The sequence below is a fragment of the Excalfactoria chinensis genome, chromosome 18, assembly GCF_039878825.1.
Source record: "Excalfactoria chinensis isolate bCotChi1 chromosome 18, bCotChi1.hap2, whole genome shotgun sequence".
Lineage (NCBI taxonomy): Eukaryota > Metazoa > Chordata > Aves > Galliformes > Phasianidae > Excalfactoria > Excalfactoria chinensis.
The window spans coordinates 6,147,477-6,163,340 of NC_092842.1; the positions used below are offsets into that span (position 1 = coordinate 6,147,477).

At 48.6% G+C, this 15,864-nt stretch overlaps 1 protein-coding gene across 2 annotated transcripts in view; it reads left to right on the top strand.

Annotated features, from left to right (window-relative positions):
- COL5A1 (collagen type V alpha 1 chain) overlaps window positions 1-15,864 on the top strand; it is a 125,191-nt gene that overhangs the window by 89,217 nt on the left and 20,110 nt on the right. For both annotated transcript variants that reach the window (XM_072352520.1, XM_072352522.1), the window contains exons 29-42: window positions 13-66; window positions 1,435-1,542; window positions 1,828-1,881; window positions 3,253-3,306; window positions 6,736-6,780; window positions 7,156-7,209; window positions 8,087-8,131; window positions 8,682-8,735; window positions 9,315-9,368; window positions 12,835-12,888; window positions 13,991-14,098; window positions 14,283-14,372; window positions 14,450-14,503; window positions 15,122-15,229. In XM_072352520.1, the coding sequence (XP_072208621.1) occupies window positions 13-66; window positions 1,435-1,542; window positions 1,828-1,881; window positions 3,253-3,306; window positions 6,736-6,780; window positions 7,156-7,209; window positions 8,087-8,131; window positions 8,682-8,735; window positions 9,315-9,368; window positions 12,835-12,888; window positions 13,991-14,098; window positions 14,283-14,372; window positions 14,450-14,503; window positions 15,122-15,229 (936 nt within the window). The remainder of the gene's footprint in view (window positions 1-12; window positions 67-1,434; window positions 1,543-1,827; window positions 1,882-3,252; window positions 3,307-6,735; window positions 6,781-7,155; window positions 7,210-8,086; window positions 8,132-8,681; window positions 8,736-9,314; window positions 9,369-12,834; window positions 12,889-13,990; window positions 14,099-14,282; window positions 14,373-14,449; window positions 14,504-15,121; window positions 15,230-15,864) is intronic.

The following is a 15,864-nucleotide window of genomic DNA, read 5'->3' on the forward strand; positions in this document are numbered from 1 at the left end:
TCTGCTATTTAGGGTGAAGATGGCTTCCCTGGTTTCAAAGGGGATATGGGCATCAAGGGAGACCGGGTAAGAACCTGCACCCAATGAAGTCTCATAGTGCTCCTACAGCAGCTCAGCAAGGCAGGTTTTTGTCAGGGTCCTCCTGGAGCACACATGTTCCCCTCAAGCACAGGCACTATAAATCCTTATATTCCCTAGTCCCATCCTGAAGGTAAAATGAAACAGAGTAGTAATAGAGGATCCCCGTCTTGCTGCTTTGATTGCAAAGAATCCTGCACAATCTTGCTGTATCGTATCTATTTCCAGCATCTCTTCTCTCCCGTTATATTACATCTAGGGTCTGGTAGGCATTATTTGCTGAGCATTATGTGCCTCCAGTGCCATCAGTGTGAAGTGCAGTTACCACAAACAGAACAGTGAAAGCTGCTGGGGGTGTAGGTTTATGTTACTCCTATCTTTATCTCCAAAAGCTTTTAAAAGCAGTGGAATGTGCAGGTCACCAGAAACCCCAAATCATGCTTGGGTGCTGTCTGTCCTCAGCACCTGGACACTGGGAGCTGTGTTCCCATCCCATCTCTCTGGGTGATGGCATTGCTTGGCGCTCAGCACATCCCCCAGCAATCAGGAGCACTCTGTGCTCATCCATCCCTGCGCTTAAAGGACAAAATGAATGCCTTGCATGAAGGCTCGTAAAACTTATAAATCAAATCTTCCATCTCTGCTTGGCATTTCAACGGATAATCGATCAGGTTGGTGCTCCACCTGTCACCTTGGAGTTGGTCGTTCCAAGGCACAAGGACAGAAGGTGGCACGCCGTCCTTGCCGCTGCAGACAGCTGTAAGCTCACAACTCTGCTTCCCACCAGTGCTCTCCCTGTGTTTTATGATGCTATGAAAGGCCAAGGGTACTTGAAAGCCTCACAGATAAATCTGCAGCCACCCAGCTCCTTATGAGCCCACGTTGGTGTGGCAGCATCTCCTGCTGTGCTGTGTGACGATGTTGTTGTGTGTGCTGGAGCCCGCAGTGTCGTAACAATTCATGTTAATGGCTCAGTCCTCTCCGTGCTCAGATTTCCTAATGGTTTTCAGCACAAAAGCTCCAGCCTGATCTTTATTATCCGGTTGCCCAGCTCAGCCCTCAATTAAGCACTTCCCAGGGCTTGCTTGCACATCAAACTGCAATTTGGGAAGCGGGAAGTGGGTAAAAGGGTGCGTTGCAATCAGAGCTAATGATGGCTGTTTTGGTGGAGATGCTCCGCACGGAGATGGGATAATTGGGCTACCGGAAAGACGGCTGCTGCTGGGGATAATGGCACGGCCAAGAATGAGAGCTCTGATAACGCTCTGTGTGTCTCTTGGTGACAGAATGCCTTCTCTCCAAGAGTCTTTATGCAGTCTCTGATACTGTCTCTATGAGCTCTCTTGTCATTCACAGGGTGAAATTGGACCTCCGGGCCCCAGGGGTGAGGATGGCCCTGAAGGTCCCAAAGGTCGCTCGGGTCCCAATGGAGACCCCGGTCCTCTCGGTCCTGCTGGAGAGAAGGTGAGCTGGGGGGATGGGGTTGCTTAGGCTGGTTCTGCAGCACAGCTCTTCTATTTGGGACTTTGCTATAGGGGGTGGCAGTGCCTGGCGGGGGTATAGGGGTGGCTGTGGGGCAGACAGATGGGAATGTGGGAGCTTCTTCTAAAGACTACAGAGAAAACAACGATCCATTGGTTGTGTCCACCCGGCATCTGCATGGCTCAGGGTTTTCCAGTGTCTGGCTTCTCTTTTTTCAGTTATAAACTTGAAGCTGTCCCCACTAACCCAATTTTCTTTGTGTTTCAGGGAAAACTCGGCGTACCAGGGCTGCCCGGCTACCCGGGCAGGCAGGGCCCAAAGGTAACAGTGGGATTTCTGCTCGCAGGGACGAGGTGGAACGGTGACACCACCAGGCTGAGGGACCCAGAGGGACACATGGCAGGAGGAGGAGGGCTGGTGTCTCAGCTCTGCCATGCTTGTGGCACTGCGCGTTTACACATCCAAGGCGATGAGAAGCCAAGCTCTTTGCCTTCCCTTTTAGAGCTGATGGGTGTGCGGCTTTCTCGCATTTCATACCACTCCATCCCTCCTCCCCACATGCAGAGGATGTATTTATGGATGGGTAAAAATAGCTGCCAGCCCTCAGCCGGAGGGTGGGGAGGGGGGGTGGGCCACATCCTGCATCATCTCCTGCATGGAGATGAAGGGAACAGGGGCTGCAAAGTGCTGAGTGTGCAGAGCAGCTCCTGCCAGGTGTATGGGGTGCTCTAATGGCAGATGGGCTCCTGAGAACTGCCGTGCTGGCAGTAGGCAGAATGGAGCAATCCTCAAGGCTCAGGGCTACTGCTAACTAATTAAAGGGAATAGCTAATGACTCAGGGTCTCCCTGAAGTTAAAATAGAACTGCTATTTGCAGACTGGTAATCATGCTTTGTATCTTATCTACACACCCACCTTCATTCGGGCCATTTTCAAGTCTCCTTTTCAACTTCAAACTGTGAATTCCATTACACAGAGTGAGGCTGCAGCCTGGCTTCCAGCTACACACCCTGGAGGCTTTGGGAACTTATGCCTGCCTTAAGATTTAAGGGTTGTTTTGTGTTTGTTTTGTTTTAAGAATCATATTTTATTATTCATGTTTGTTGCTTGGGGGAAAAAAAAGCAAGCAGGCATGTTTAACACTGGAGACATAATTAAGTGCAAGAGATGGTTTCCTGGTTGTGGTGTTGCTGTTTTACTTTTTAATTTGCTTTTTTTTTTTTTCCTTCCCACCCTCCCTTTGCATTTCTTTTTTCTTCACCCGATTCATATTCTAAAAGCAGCAGCAGCTGCTATTCTCCAGGCGCTGCCATCAGAAAGGAACAAGCCAGGAGTTAAATTTTCATGTGCACCGTAGTGACTTAGGAGCTAAACACAAAAGCCTGCTGTTCCCCAGGCGCCCGGTGCAACCGTGGGTTTAGGCTTTGCAGCCACTTCCAGCAAGGCATGGGCCTTTTTATTTCGGGTTGTTGTTTTTGGAGGCTGTTTGGCTTCTGAAGGTCGTTCCAGGTCTGTCTTCGATTTTGTTTTTATTAGAGGGAAGGTTTTAAAGCAAAAAGCACACAAAAAAAGAGCCTCGGGAGATGCAGACATCAGCAGGGTTGGTTGGGGTTATCCCGGGTCAGTGGGCGCCTGGTGTGGGCAGGCTGAGTTTGATGTCCTGAGCCCGTCTCCCTTTTCTCTCCCCCAAAGGGCTCCATTGGCTTCCCAGGATTTCCAGGCGCCAACGGCGAGAAGGGCACACGGGTAAGAGCTTCTCTCTGCTCACTTGGCTGAGTTTTCCCTCCAGAGGAGAGTCCTCGGGCAGGACTGCTGGCTGTCTCTTTGCGGTCCCCAACAGGGGATGCTCCAGCCCTATTACACGCTGGGAAGGTTCCCTTTGAGATATTTTAGGTGGTTTCCTCTGAACCTGAATCCTTCCCTCACTGCCAGACACTGGGCAGTGAAGGAGCTTTGTAAGTAATGGTGATTGTTGGGGATGGGTGATTCTGTTCAAAGCCATCTTCATCCGAACTGGAGATTCAAAATGGAGTGTTGGAAATACACCTACGAGTGTCTCTTTTTAACAAGCGAAGCTATCCCAGATTCCTAATAACCTTCCTTCAAATACTGGGGGGATGGACCATCCCCCCCCCCCAGATGTTTTACCTCTCACCCCTCTCATCTTTGCTCCTGAGTAGCAGGAATTTGCCTATACGCAGCAGCGGGTTTTTATTTACCTATTTCCCTTTCTTAGTTTGAGGATAAGAATGTTGAGTTACGGGATGGAGAGAATCAACATCAGCTCATTCTGTGCTCCAACTCTGGTCATGGGGTGAGGATGGAGGGGAGCAAAGAGGGCGAGCAGAAATCGTTTCCTTCTTCCTCTCATTTAAATACAAATGACTTCTAACAGACATGTTTGATGGGAGCACAGAAAACATAAATCACTTTGCACTGCATTAATATTGTGCCACTGAAATTTGCTTTATATCCCCCTTTTCTCTCTCTCTTCACTGAGTAATTTTCATCTCCTTCTGAGTTATGAACTCCCCTCCCTCAGCTCCAGCACTGGACCTGGGCAGCAGGAAGGAGGCAGCTGCCACAACAGCCACACATTTACTGTAGCCCTATAATTACCAACCGCCTTCTACCCAGAGGGCAAGGAAATTCTTGGGCTGCATTATCAGGTGGCTTAAAGGAGGACATCAACACCACAGCCCTGGGGAGATGCGCTGCTGTGCAGCCATGAGCATTTGCTGCCCTCCTGATGGTTGAACTCCACTTCTCCCCAGTGGTGGTTTGGACCATTTATGCCACTCTGAACCCAATCCGGCAGCTCGTTTGTGTTTTGTCACCATGTTTGTTTGTCTGCATGGAGAGAGAGAAGCACTTCATGGACAAATTCCTCCTTTAAGTGAAAGGAGCTGCGCTTAAAAGATTAATCAGAGTAGCAGAAATAGACATTTTCACTGACTCCTTTGGAGTCCTGTTTTCTTTTTTCCTTCCCCTTTCTCCCGAGTATCTGCTTTGAAACAAATGAAAGCGATTATATACAGAACAATAGACCGAGCGAAGATCGCACTGCACAAACCAAATGGAGACCATCAACTGAATTTAAGCCTCGTTGAGTTAGACTTGATAAATTACGCTCTGCTTCTCCCGAGACCAGTAAATTTGCTGTTTTATGAGCATGTCCACACGCAGTCAGGAAAGTGAGTTTGTAAGATTTGCTTCTCCGGTGTGTTGTGGAGTAACCCGATTTGCAGCTGAAACAACCCAAAATCATTCCTGTTTGTCTTTTCTTTTTACGAGGCGTTACTATTATGATACTCGACACGGTTGTTTATGTGTCCAGAATAATATGAATCACTGGTTGGGTTTTTTATTCTGGCAATTGGCATCATCTAGGGCTTGAAATAAGCCTACCATGTTAGCAAACATGGACAGTCCCCCAACCTGAATTTAAAAAATAGAAGGGTGAAAAACCTTAATTTCAGTGCTGGCAGCCCTAAAGCTCCCCAAAGTTGAAACCAAGTCAACAGTGAGGAAGTCTTATGGAAGCATCCCCTCCAAACATAGAATGGCCTGGATTGGAAAGGACCACAATGAACATCCCATTTCAACCCCCTGCTATGTGCAGGGTCACCAACCACCAGTCCAGGCTGCCCAAAGCCACATCCAGCCTGGCCTTGAATGCTTCCAGGGATGGGGCATCCACAGCCTAACATGGCAGTGGTTTTGGCCCAAGACTGCTTATCATGGTGCCCTGCAGCCAGATGTGAGCTCAGGTGGGCTGGCTGGGGTGTCTTCAGAACCTGGCTGTAAAGTCAGTATTTGGGAATGTGAATAAGCAATCTTTATTTTCGGAGCTAATAAACCTCAGCCATTAGCACAGGGTAATAGATCTCCTTGCTCGCCCCATCTGACAGAGCCCACAGGGTGCAGGGCAGTGCTGAGATCCAGGCCATCTATTTGGGTGCCTGGGAAAATAATCTGAATTTAGATGCCTTTCCTTCCCTATTTGAAATATATAGGCTTGTGTATGTTTACAGTGCTATATAAATTCTTAGCAGCGGTACACGGTGCTGTATGCATGATTAATGGTAGCAATAAGCAGGGGGGAAATTTAGCTTGAAGATAGAATTGAGGGAAAAGGAAGGGAGCGTGGGGGTGACCTGCAGGGGGCTGAGCTCTGATGCTGCCAGATCTGACTTCAGCCTCACGTGGCACAGACGGGGTGTTTTGAGATAATTTGTGTAATTAATTGAAGGAGCGTGGCAGCGGTGTTTACTAAATGGAGCCGCAGAGCAAGGAGGATTCAGCAGGGCTAATTATAGCAGCTGGAAGAAAGTTGACTTGAAAGTTACCCAGCTCCTGTGTTCTGCTCACCTGGTTAATGAGTGCTGAACACGAGAAGGCGAGATTGTTAGATGATGGATTTGGGGCAGAAAATGGCAAATGGTATTTTAAGCATCTACATTCCTTACGTAGAAAGTCTCTCTTCCCTCAGCTGTGATTGGTTAAAAAAAAAGTGGACTGTCTGCCCAGAGGAAGAAAATTGAACCTATTGGTGCCCTTATGATCCTGACACCAGCCAAAATAGTGCCTTCGGATAGTGAGTTGTGGGCCATTACTTTTCTTTTAGGCACATGGAAATGGAGCTTAATGTAATTCCAGATTTAGGACCCAGCCGTCTTTGTCTTTCTTCTGTCAGAATTAATCACAGTCCCCCATTACAGGAAACTGAGCGCATCTGTCAGATCTCATAAGCCTGCTGTTTTGTTGAGGCTGCAAAGCGATGTCTTAAATTACTTGTTTAGCACAAGGTTCGCAAAGATGAAGAAGGATCTGTAAATATGTGGGGCGGCTTAATTGGCTCGTGTAGCATAAAGTAGCAGTGCAGGTGAGGGCTTCTGCTCTGCTGCTGCCTTTCCCTAAATATTTAATGCCATCAGCTTGTGCCCTGTGCACCGTGAGCCAGCCTGGGAGGGTTCACATGCATCCAAATGTTATAAAAGAAAACAAATGCCATCGTCAAGAGCTGCGCGTAAAAACTGCTGTTGTTGTTTTAATTACAAGTGAGAGATGCAGAGGTGTGGGGAGCAATGGGTCTCCATTGGGCTGCATCTGCTGCAAGCCCAGCCTGTGGCTGCTGCTTGCCAGATGCTCATCTGTGTTCCTTTTCCTTTGCAGGGGACACCTGGCAAACCAGGTCCAAGGGGGCAGCGCGGTCCAACGGTAACGATGCTTCTTTTCCCTCTTTTTGCATTTTGAAGTCTTGTCAATGCCAGGAGAAAGCACGTTCTGGTTCATGTCCTGGCTGGGTGGGATCCAGCCCTTTACAGCTGAATGCCTTCATTAAGTCTTCAGCCTTAATGCTGAGTGGAGAGGCTGCGGTGATTTGGGGATGGGGTTCACTGTTGGTTCTGGTTTGACATCGTGACAAAATAGGTTGAAACCACAGTGAAGAAGGCTCCTGTCACCCTGCTGCTTCTGGTGGTGGGACAGCTCTATGTCCCAGTGCAGTTGGGGTGCTGCAGTGTTTGCCTGATGTCACTGTAGCTGCTCTTATTACCCAAAGCACTAAAATGTCATCTTTTATGTTTTTCTAAGGGTCCACGTGGGGAAAGAGGCCCTAGGGGAAGCACAGGGAAACCTGGCCCAAAGGTAAGGTTCTGGGGAGCCTGTGATGGCAATTAGGAAGAAAACTGCATCCTTAAAAGTGGCAGCATTAGAGGCCATCTGCTTCATTGCCTTCCATTTCCCTTTTCTTCCTTTTCCATTTTGCATTTTGAAAGCTGAGCCTTCCTGGCCTTCATTACCCAGCCAAATACCCTCATAACCCAACTGTGAAGTCTATGCACAGCTCCTAGAAACGTGCTGGCCTTCATTTCAGCAGGAGTTCAATCTCATACGTGAACAAAAGCCCAGCAGGGAAGGGGATACCTTGCAGCAGGGACAGCACAGCCCTACATTCCACTTCCCCTGAGCCCTATTTTGTGCACAACATTGCACCTTGCCGAGCCGCTTCACATGCGCCCTGCTGGCCAACGACTGGCAACCCAGCACAATAGACATTGTTTTGCCAGCCAATGGAGAGGCAAGCTCAGCTCCAGCACCTGCTGCAGAAACCAATTAAGTGACCATCAATTGCTGGGCATAATGGAAGCGAAGCTGCCGTAATGAGGCATTGTCACCGCCACGCTGCCGGCTTTAAAAATAAATGTCTCGGCTTTGTAGCAGCATGAATTTTTGATAAATACCTTGGCTTTGCTGCAGCATTTATCTCTCAGAGGGCGGCCGTTATCGGGTGGAAATATCCTGAGCTCTCTGATGTTATCTTGCCTGTATTTCTGTGAAGCTGTTTTGGGGGGGGAGCGAGCAGTTACTCATTTGTCACTGTGGTTGCCAGTATGGAACTGTTAATAGAGAGGGGACAGGCAGTCAGTGGGATGGGTGTCATCTGGGCTGGTGCCATTTGAAGCAGCCGAAACGGTGATTGATGTATTTGTAATGGTGTGTTGTTTTGTTTATTTGTTAAAAGGGCAACTCTGGTGGTGACGGCCCCCCTGGTCCTCCTGGCGAACGGGTAAGGCCACGTGTGGGACTAGAGCAGGGATCGATGCTGCCTGTTGATTTCACACAGTAGAAGGGTTGGGTTGTTGGGCTGACAACGCTGAGCTCAGGACTTGCTGCAATGAGTGTCCTACCAAGTACTGTGAAGCAGAGAGCAGTGGGGAGCTCCCTTGGGCTGGGATATGGCTGAGCCCACCTCAGTCAGCAAAAGAAAGAGGTCACACAACATCACCTGCAGCCCTTAAAGCCCTTCTGAGTTCTCCAGGCGAGGCCCAAGTGGGATTTTGGGTGTCCTCCATCAATACTGATCCATGGGAAGAAGGGAAGGCTCCCTGTGCTGTCTGTGCGGACACCCAGAGCCCTTCAGTGGCTGATGGCTCTCCTGGTGTTTACCGTGCTTTCCCCAGCTGGACAGAACACTTGGTTAAACATGCATTTCTTTGGGGCACAACAAGCCAGCTTAGCATATCTTTGCATTCACCTGATGTTCACACGGAGCTGTAATATCATTGTAAAGCACGTGCTTTCCTTAACCCTGTTTTCTGCCTTGTTTTGTATCCCAGGGACCACCAGGGCCTCAAGGACCAACCGGATTTCCTGGACCAAAAGGCCCCCCTGTGAGTAACGCTTCCAGAACGTGCAGAGAAATACATCTGATCTTTTCCATCCAGCTGTGACTGCCTGTGCCAGCTCAACCCTCGCTGCTTCTCTGACGAGTGGTGCCGTGCCCAATAAAAGGCATTACTGAGACATCACGATAACAACTCAATGGTTTAAGCTTTTAACTAGCCGAGTAAATTGCAGCTGATTGTAAATGTTCATTTCCTAGTGACTCAGTATCGCTAGGATCTTTCGTGGCTGCTCTGTTCTTTTTTCTTCTGTGTGTTGGGAGGAAAGCATGACGGAGGAACGCTTCTGTCTCTGCAGTTATTGTACACTGAGGGGGAGCCTCAGGAACCTTTTTGGAGTGATTTCTTTCCCTGTGGTGACAGCTCACTCCCTCTCTGTATATCTGTATGATCACCAGGTGATGTGTGAGAAGGGGCCGTGTCCTTTAGGGTTCTGAATACCCCCATTTCTCTGTACAACGGGTGGGGATTAATGCAAAGATGCAAGTAATTGGGATTCAGTCCTTCTCATACTTGTACTACTGAACACTCAGCCACGTTCCTTCTCACCTTGGTTGTCTGTTGTAGGGTCCTCCTGGGAAGGATGGATTGCCTGGTCACCCCGGACAGAGAGGAGAAACCGTAAGTAGCCAGATCTCTTGGGCAGATCATTAGCCCTGAGCCTTATCTTGCTGGTTGGTTTCTCTAAACCCTCCTGTGCAGCTGGGGAGATGGGGCCACCAGTTTGCTCTCTGCAGAGGTCTGTGTGTCTCCAGCTGCATGGGGTGGTCTACAGGAAGCAACCTCCTTCTGAGCAGGATGGGTTGGGCTAATGATGATTTGCATGACGGCCATGCACCGGCCCCTCTCTCTGTCCCTGTGGTACACTTGGGGGTGATGTGCATTGCACATGGAGTGAATGTGAGTGGGGAGGTAGCGAGGCCAGAGTGTCACAGGAGCAGCTGCGGCTCTGTGTGCTGCAGGGGATGGGTGACACATCAGGACCTGGCCCATGCTGTGCACCCCACAGGCTCCCCAAAGCCCTCCCGGGGGGAAGCTGTGCCTCACCTCTGCTCTTGTAGCACAGTGGTGAAGCTGTGCTTTCTTCCCCACTCTTCTCTTTGGAAATAAGCAGGTGTAATGTTGCTGTTGTAACTCTGGGTCTGTGGGAACAGAGATGCAAGATGGGCTCCCTCCTTCACAAGCCAGCACTCAACTTTCTGCACTCACTTGCCTTAGCTCAGGGCAGTTTTGCTTTCTCAGGAGCATGCCATGGGGATGAGAAATAAACACTTTTCCCTCCTTTATGCATCGTGCAGCCAGCACCAAGAGCATCAGCACAGCAAAGGAGTTACAGCCCCATTGCTGCAGTGCTGCTTTTGAGAGGAAAGCAGCTCCTGGCCAGAATCAGTGGTGCCATGGCTTTGCTCTAGCTTTTCTACCCACACTGGTTATTGCAGCACACGCGTGTATCCGCCCTGCCTTAGCACACCAGCATCTCTGCTGACACCGCCTTTGAGCCAAAGCGACTCACGGGGCTCCCCAAGCACATCTCTCTTGCTGCCCCCCCCAGGAGCAGCTGCTGGGGCCCTTACCGTGTTGTACACTATGCTGCTTTGTCAATTTTAAAAGGTTTTGTTGCACAGATGTAATCAGTCTTTCTCACCAGAGGAGAGTGATGAGGCATGTGGAAGGTATGATGGCTGTCGTGCGTCTCTGGTGGTCTGTTTTGTGCACCTTTTTTGCTTGAAGGATACCCTAAGCAAAAATGACTGTTCTGCCATGTATTCTTCTGCATGCAGTAATTAGTACCTCTCTGTTTGGCATTTTGGGGGATGGTGATTCTTTTTTCCTCGGCTGTTTACAACCCAGCTCGTTTGCTATTGTTGGTACATCACTCTCCCATCACTGCATGCTGCATGTTAGCAGATAGATTCTTTGTTCTGTGTTTATTCTACAGGAAAGAAACCCAACTTCCTCTACTCAGCTTTGCTATTTTCTCCACCGCCTTTCCGAGCAAATGAGCATTAAAGAGGCTTTGCACATTATGCATCTTTTCTCCTCAACTTATCACACAACAGTTTAATTAACTTTCCTGGCATTTGCTAAGCAAAGCAGTGCAAACACTGCTCAGTGCAACACCAGATATTTACTCACGCTCTGGGAGACTGACTTCACGGTGATGGTTGTGGTATTTTGAAGGCACAGTCCTCACTTCAGGATTAACATCAAGGTGGAGAGAAGAGCTCTCACCTGCCAGAGTCTGACTGTGACATTTGCACTTCCTTTATTGAGTTATCTGAAATATCCAGGACACTTAAGCTGAGATTAGGAAAAAGCAGTAGAAATTTGTCTTGCATCTGCAGCTCTCAACTTTTGAGACTGGAATAAAGCATCACATTCCCAAGTCTGTATGAATACGAGTATGGACAATGGGCTATTTGGGGTCTGAAAGCATTCCCTGGTAGCTGTTTTCTGTCAATTCAGGATTAACTGACCTATCCATCACCAGAAAACCAAAAATCTGTGGATTTTTTTTTGTCACAAACAAACGTTTTTGTCACTTTCCCCTGTTGGGTCACACAATCATAGTGTTAGGCCACAGAATCATAGACTGGTTTGTGTTGGAAGGGACCTTTAACATCACATAGTTCCAATCCCCATACTATAAGCAGGGACACCTCTCTCTAACCCGGGTTGCTCACAGCCCCATCCAACCCTGGTCTTGACCCAGGTAGAAGCCCCTTTGTTTGTTCTCTTTCCTTACACAGAGCTGAAAAGGGAGGAGATAGACATAAAATCAAATTAAATATCATTTCCATGCTAGTAACCTTGCCAGCACACTCTGTGCCTTCATGCAAGAGAACCTAGACTTGAAGTCTGTCTGTTGAATAGCTCCCCTTAATTAACTTTTCATTGAGGAGCAACAAATCATGCTGAAGGATGCCAAATATTGGGCCATATTAGATTTATTGAGACAGGATCTAGAGGAGACAAGAAAAAAGAGCCCTAAAAGCTCTGTGCTCATGGCTTAAAAAGGATAACAGGAAAAGCCTTTCTTCAGATTAAAAAGGAAAATCCCACACAGAGCTGGTTGAGGTGTTTTTCTAAGATAAGGGGTTGAATTGTGCATTCTTTTCACAGCGATGGTTTGCCATTTTCCCATTGGTGACATGATATTCTGCCATCTGCAGACAGCTGAATAGCGCTGGCTTTGTAGCACGACACAGTACCATTGGCTTTGGGTCTTATCCCATCATCTTTTGTGGCAATGAGAAAATAGCCTGGATGCCCTGAATGGCATCTCTCAGGCTTGTCAGTGTGCTGTAGAAGCAGTGATAATTAATGTGCTTTTTAAGGAGTGGCTTAGGAGAAATAAGCAACTGCAGCGGTGATAGCTCGTTATCGTCACTCTTTTCCTGTCATTATCATTAGCTGCTGTGGAGACTTCGTTACTCATTGTTTGGCCATCTAGAGAGAACATTTGTGATTCCTTTCAGCAGGTGCTGAGGAAGGAAATAAAACTCAACAGGGCTGGAAAGTGGCTCTGTCTGTGCTGGAGTGCAGGGTGGTCACCCAGGTCCAGAGCTCCTGTAGGGTGAAATGTGGAGCAGGAGTCACAGCAGAGCTGGGAGAGGGAGAAAGGAAATGAATGGCTATGAAGAATTGCTCAGCATTAAGAAAAATGAGCGTTTAGACTTTTTAATAGTCTGTAGGTTTTACGAGTGTTGCAATTTATAGTTATATACATATACGTATTTGTATATGGCCAATCATTCAGCCAAATCACGGTAGCTCCATCACAACAGTAGAAGTAAGCTGAAGATCTGATGGCTTTCCAGCCAAACATTGATTCCCCCCTTGGGGCTGCACCTAGAACCCTCCACTGGAGCTGAAAGGCCCATTTCTACCACTGTCTTTCCCCCTGTCAATGTATGAATTCGTATTTTGCATCTCCTGTTTGATTTCTTCTTCCTCCTGCCTTTGGGTGTCCATCCATGGTCAGTGGTTCTGCTGGGGGGCAGCAGGCAGGCAGCACTCTGGGTCCCTCTGGGGAGCTCCTCATAGCAGAAATGTCATCTCTTTGTCCTCTCCCTTTTCCTAACAGGGTTTCCAAGGCAAGACCGGCCCACCTGGTCCCCCTGGTGTTGTAGGCCCTCAGGTAAGGAACAAGCATTGGTGTTTGTACTGGTCCTTTGTGGTTCGTCTTCATCAGTATGATGTGTTGTACCTCTTTGCTGGTGTGACTGGAGTGCTGTTCCATTTTGTTACGAAGAAACGCATCCCTGTTTTATATAACATGCTGCTGGATTCTTTCAGTAATTGCTCTATTCCTTTAATTAATTTCTTTTCTAAATGTTAGTTGCCATGAACTCCACGCCATCTGGAACCATAGATTCAAAGAATGGTTTGAGTTGGAAGGGACCTCAAAGATTATCAAGCTCCAGTCCCCCTGCTGCAGGCAGGGCTGCCATCCTCCACATTTAATCCCAGGCTAAGCTGCCCAGGGCTCCATCCAACCTGGCCTTATCACCTGGAAATGATAACTGCACCACCAGAATTTGTACCCCTTAAGTACAGGCATGCAGGGTTCTGCATTGATTTGGTAATCACAGTCCTAGGCTGAGCAGCACTGGATTTGGGTTGAGTTTTCTTTCCTGAACTGCCAAGGAGGTTGCTCTTTAATTATGAAATAATTAACTTGTCCCCTTTAATGATAGTGTAAATTCCCTGGTTGATGAAATCCATGATTAGGGGTAATTCCTTGACTGTGTTTGTCTTCTCAAGTGCAGAATTGGGCTCTGTGGCAGTTTCATTCAGCCCGGTGGTGTGCAGTTGGTGTGATTCATGGCTGCTGAGCGATGGCAGTGTTATCATTCTGCTGGTGTTAAGTGGCTTCCTGCAGCGTGACATGAATGACAACCTTGGCCCCAGCAGACACCAGCATGCAGGGATGCTGTACTCTCATGCATGTGCCTTTTGTTCTCCTCCAGAATGGGCCACTTGGGAGCCTTCTATGCTGGGCCTTAGCATACACTCATCACCATCAGTGCCCACATGTCAGCAATTGCCATGTAGTATAGGTCTAATCAGTTACTTATGCCCCATATAAGGATGAACCAGCATGGTAGTACAATACTTAAGAAGTGTCCCAAGTATAACTTTGATAAGAGTATCTTATTTGTGTGAATGCTTTCATTCCAGAAGTTCCCAGTCCCTAATGTATGTTACCACTGCTTTCTCCCTGATCTCTGTTTCTTTAGGGCCCAACTGGTGAAACTGGTCCAATGGGTGAGCGAGGTCATCCAGGTCCTCCAGGTCCACCGGGTGAACAAGGTCTTCCTGGCCTCACTGGGAAGGAAGGGACCAAGGTAGGGATGCGCAGCCTGTTGGGTTCCCCATCCTTGTACACCTTCCCCTCTGCCAGAGGTGGAGAGGGATGATGCAGGAAAGAAATGATGTATCACAGTGGCTCACTGAAGCATGAGCACAGAGGGAGGAGCTGAACCTCCGTGGCATCCACAGATCCTCAGCTCTTTGTCCCTATCATTGCAGGGGGACCCTGGTCCTGCTGGCCTCCCAGGAAAGGATGGTCCCCCAGGCTTGCGAGGCTTCCCTGGTGAGAGAGGTCTGCCTGGCCCCATTGTAAGTATCAGCAATAGGATGCCCAAGCAGTGCAGCACACAGCGGCCCAAATGACTCTTTTTTTTCCCATCTTCCAGGGTTCTCCAGGGCTGAAAGGCAACGAAGGTCCCCCAGGCCCCCCTGGTCCTGCAGTGAGTATCCTCACCCTCCCAGGCACCACCTAACATGTTTACAAGCTTGGCAAGCTAAGTTAGTGGGTTAGTCACAGCTCAGGGCTTCATCCATTATTCCCTTTGCACTAACAAGCGGCTTGCTGGATATTGCTTTATTTTACCAGACACGTGTAATTGCTCAGTTATTTTATGGTGTTAGCTGTGAATATACGTGACAAGCTGGGGGAACTAGGGTGATCCAGGACATCCAGTATTTTGCTTCTAAGTCACCAGCTTTCCCTCTGAAAATTGTTCCCACTCAAGAGTCTTGTTCAGTGCAGCCCTTCTGGAAGAAAGTAGTCATTGTGGAACCCTCCCTGCTGCATTAACTGTGAAGTGGTCATGCACTTGTTCCAAGCTTATAATGTGCACCCAGGAACTGAGCTTCCTGCACCAGCCATTCCAGGGATTTTAATTGAAATGGATCTGCAGGACCCCTTGGGCTGATCGTACCAAGCCATCACATGGAAGTCACCCCTTCAAATGTGCTCATTTACTGAGTTGGTAGATTTGAAGCATCCTACTGCTGGATTTCTTTCTGTATGTTGATAGCACTTGATGTTCCAGTAATATTTTCCTTCCTCTTTCCCCACACAGGGCTCTCCTGGTGAGCGAGGTCCTGCGGGCTCAGCTGGCCCCATTGGCTTACCAGGACGACCTGGTCCACAGGGACCTCCAGGACCTGCAGGTGAAAAGGGAGCACCAGTAAGTACCAGTCCACAGATTAATGGGTATGGGCCCTGTAGAAATAGAGTTGAGCATGGAGACAGACTGGGCGAGGTGTAAAAAAGGAGAAGAAAAAAAAAGGAAGAAAAAGAAAAAGATGCGACATGCTCCTGAAGCACGAAGCGTGCTGGTCGTCTGCTGACACCCGTGCAAAGATGCTGTGAGCAGAGCTATGCCATATGGTCCTGCCCAGCACCCAGCCCACGTGCTGTCACATCTTCTGCTCCCCCAGCACAAGCGTGAGATGAAGCAGGCAGGCAGGGCAGTGGGTGGGATGCTGCTCTTGGGTTGGTGCTGAGCAGCTCAGTTCTGCAGCAGTCCCAGTGGAAAAGGGGGTGGGGGGCTGTAACTTGCACCCCAGTAGTATTGCATGGAAGTGTCACTGGCTTCTGGGTTGCTTTAGTTCTCACTCAGGTCCAGCAAAACGAGCACATTCTGGCTTTGCTGATTTCAGACTGGTGGACCGATTGATTGTTGCTATCAGAAGTGCTTATCAGCCAGTGTGTTCCACATTAGCTGGCTTGTTAGAAACTCCAGCAGCTAGTCCAGAGGCAAGCATTTCCCAGTGAATCAGCCTTATGAACGTCTGTCCTGCCCAGTATCTTTGTGATATG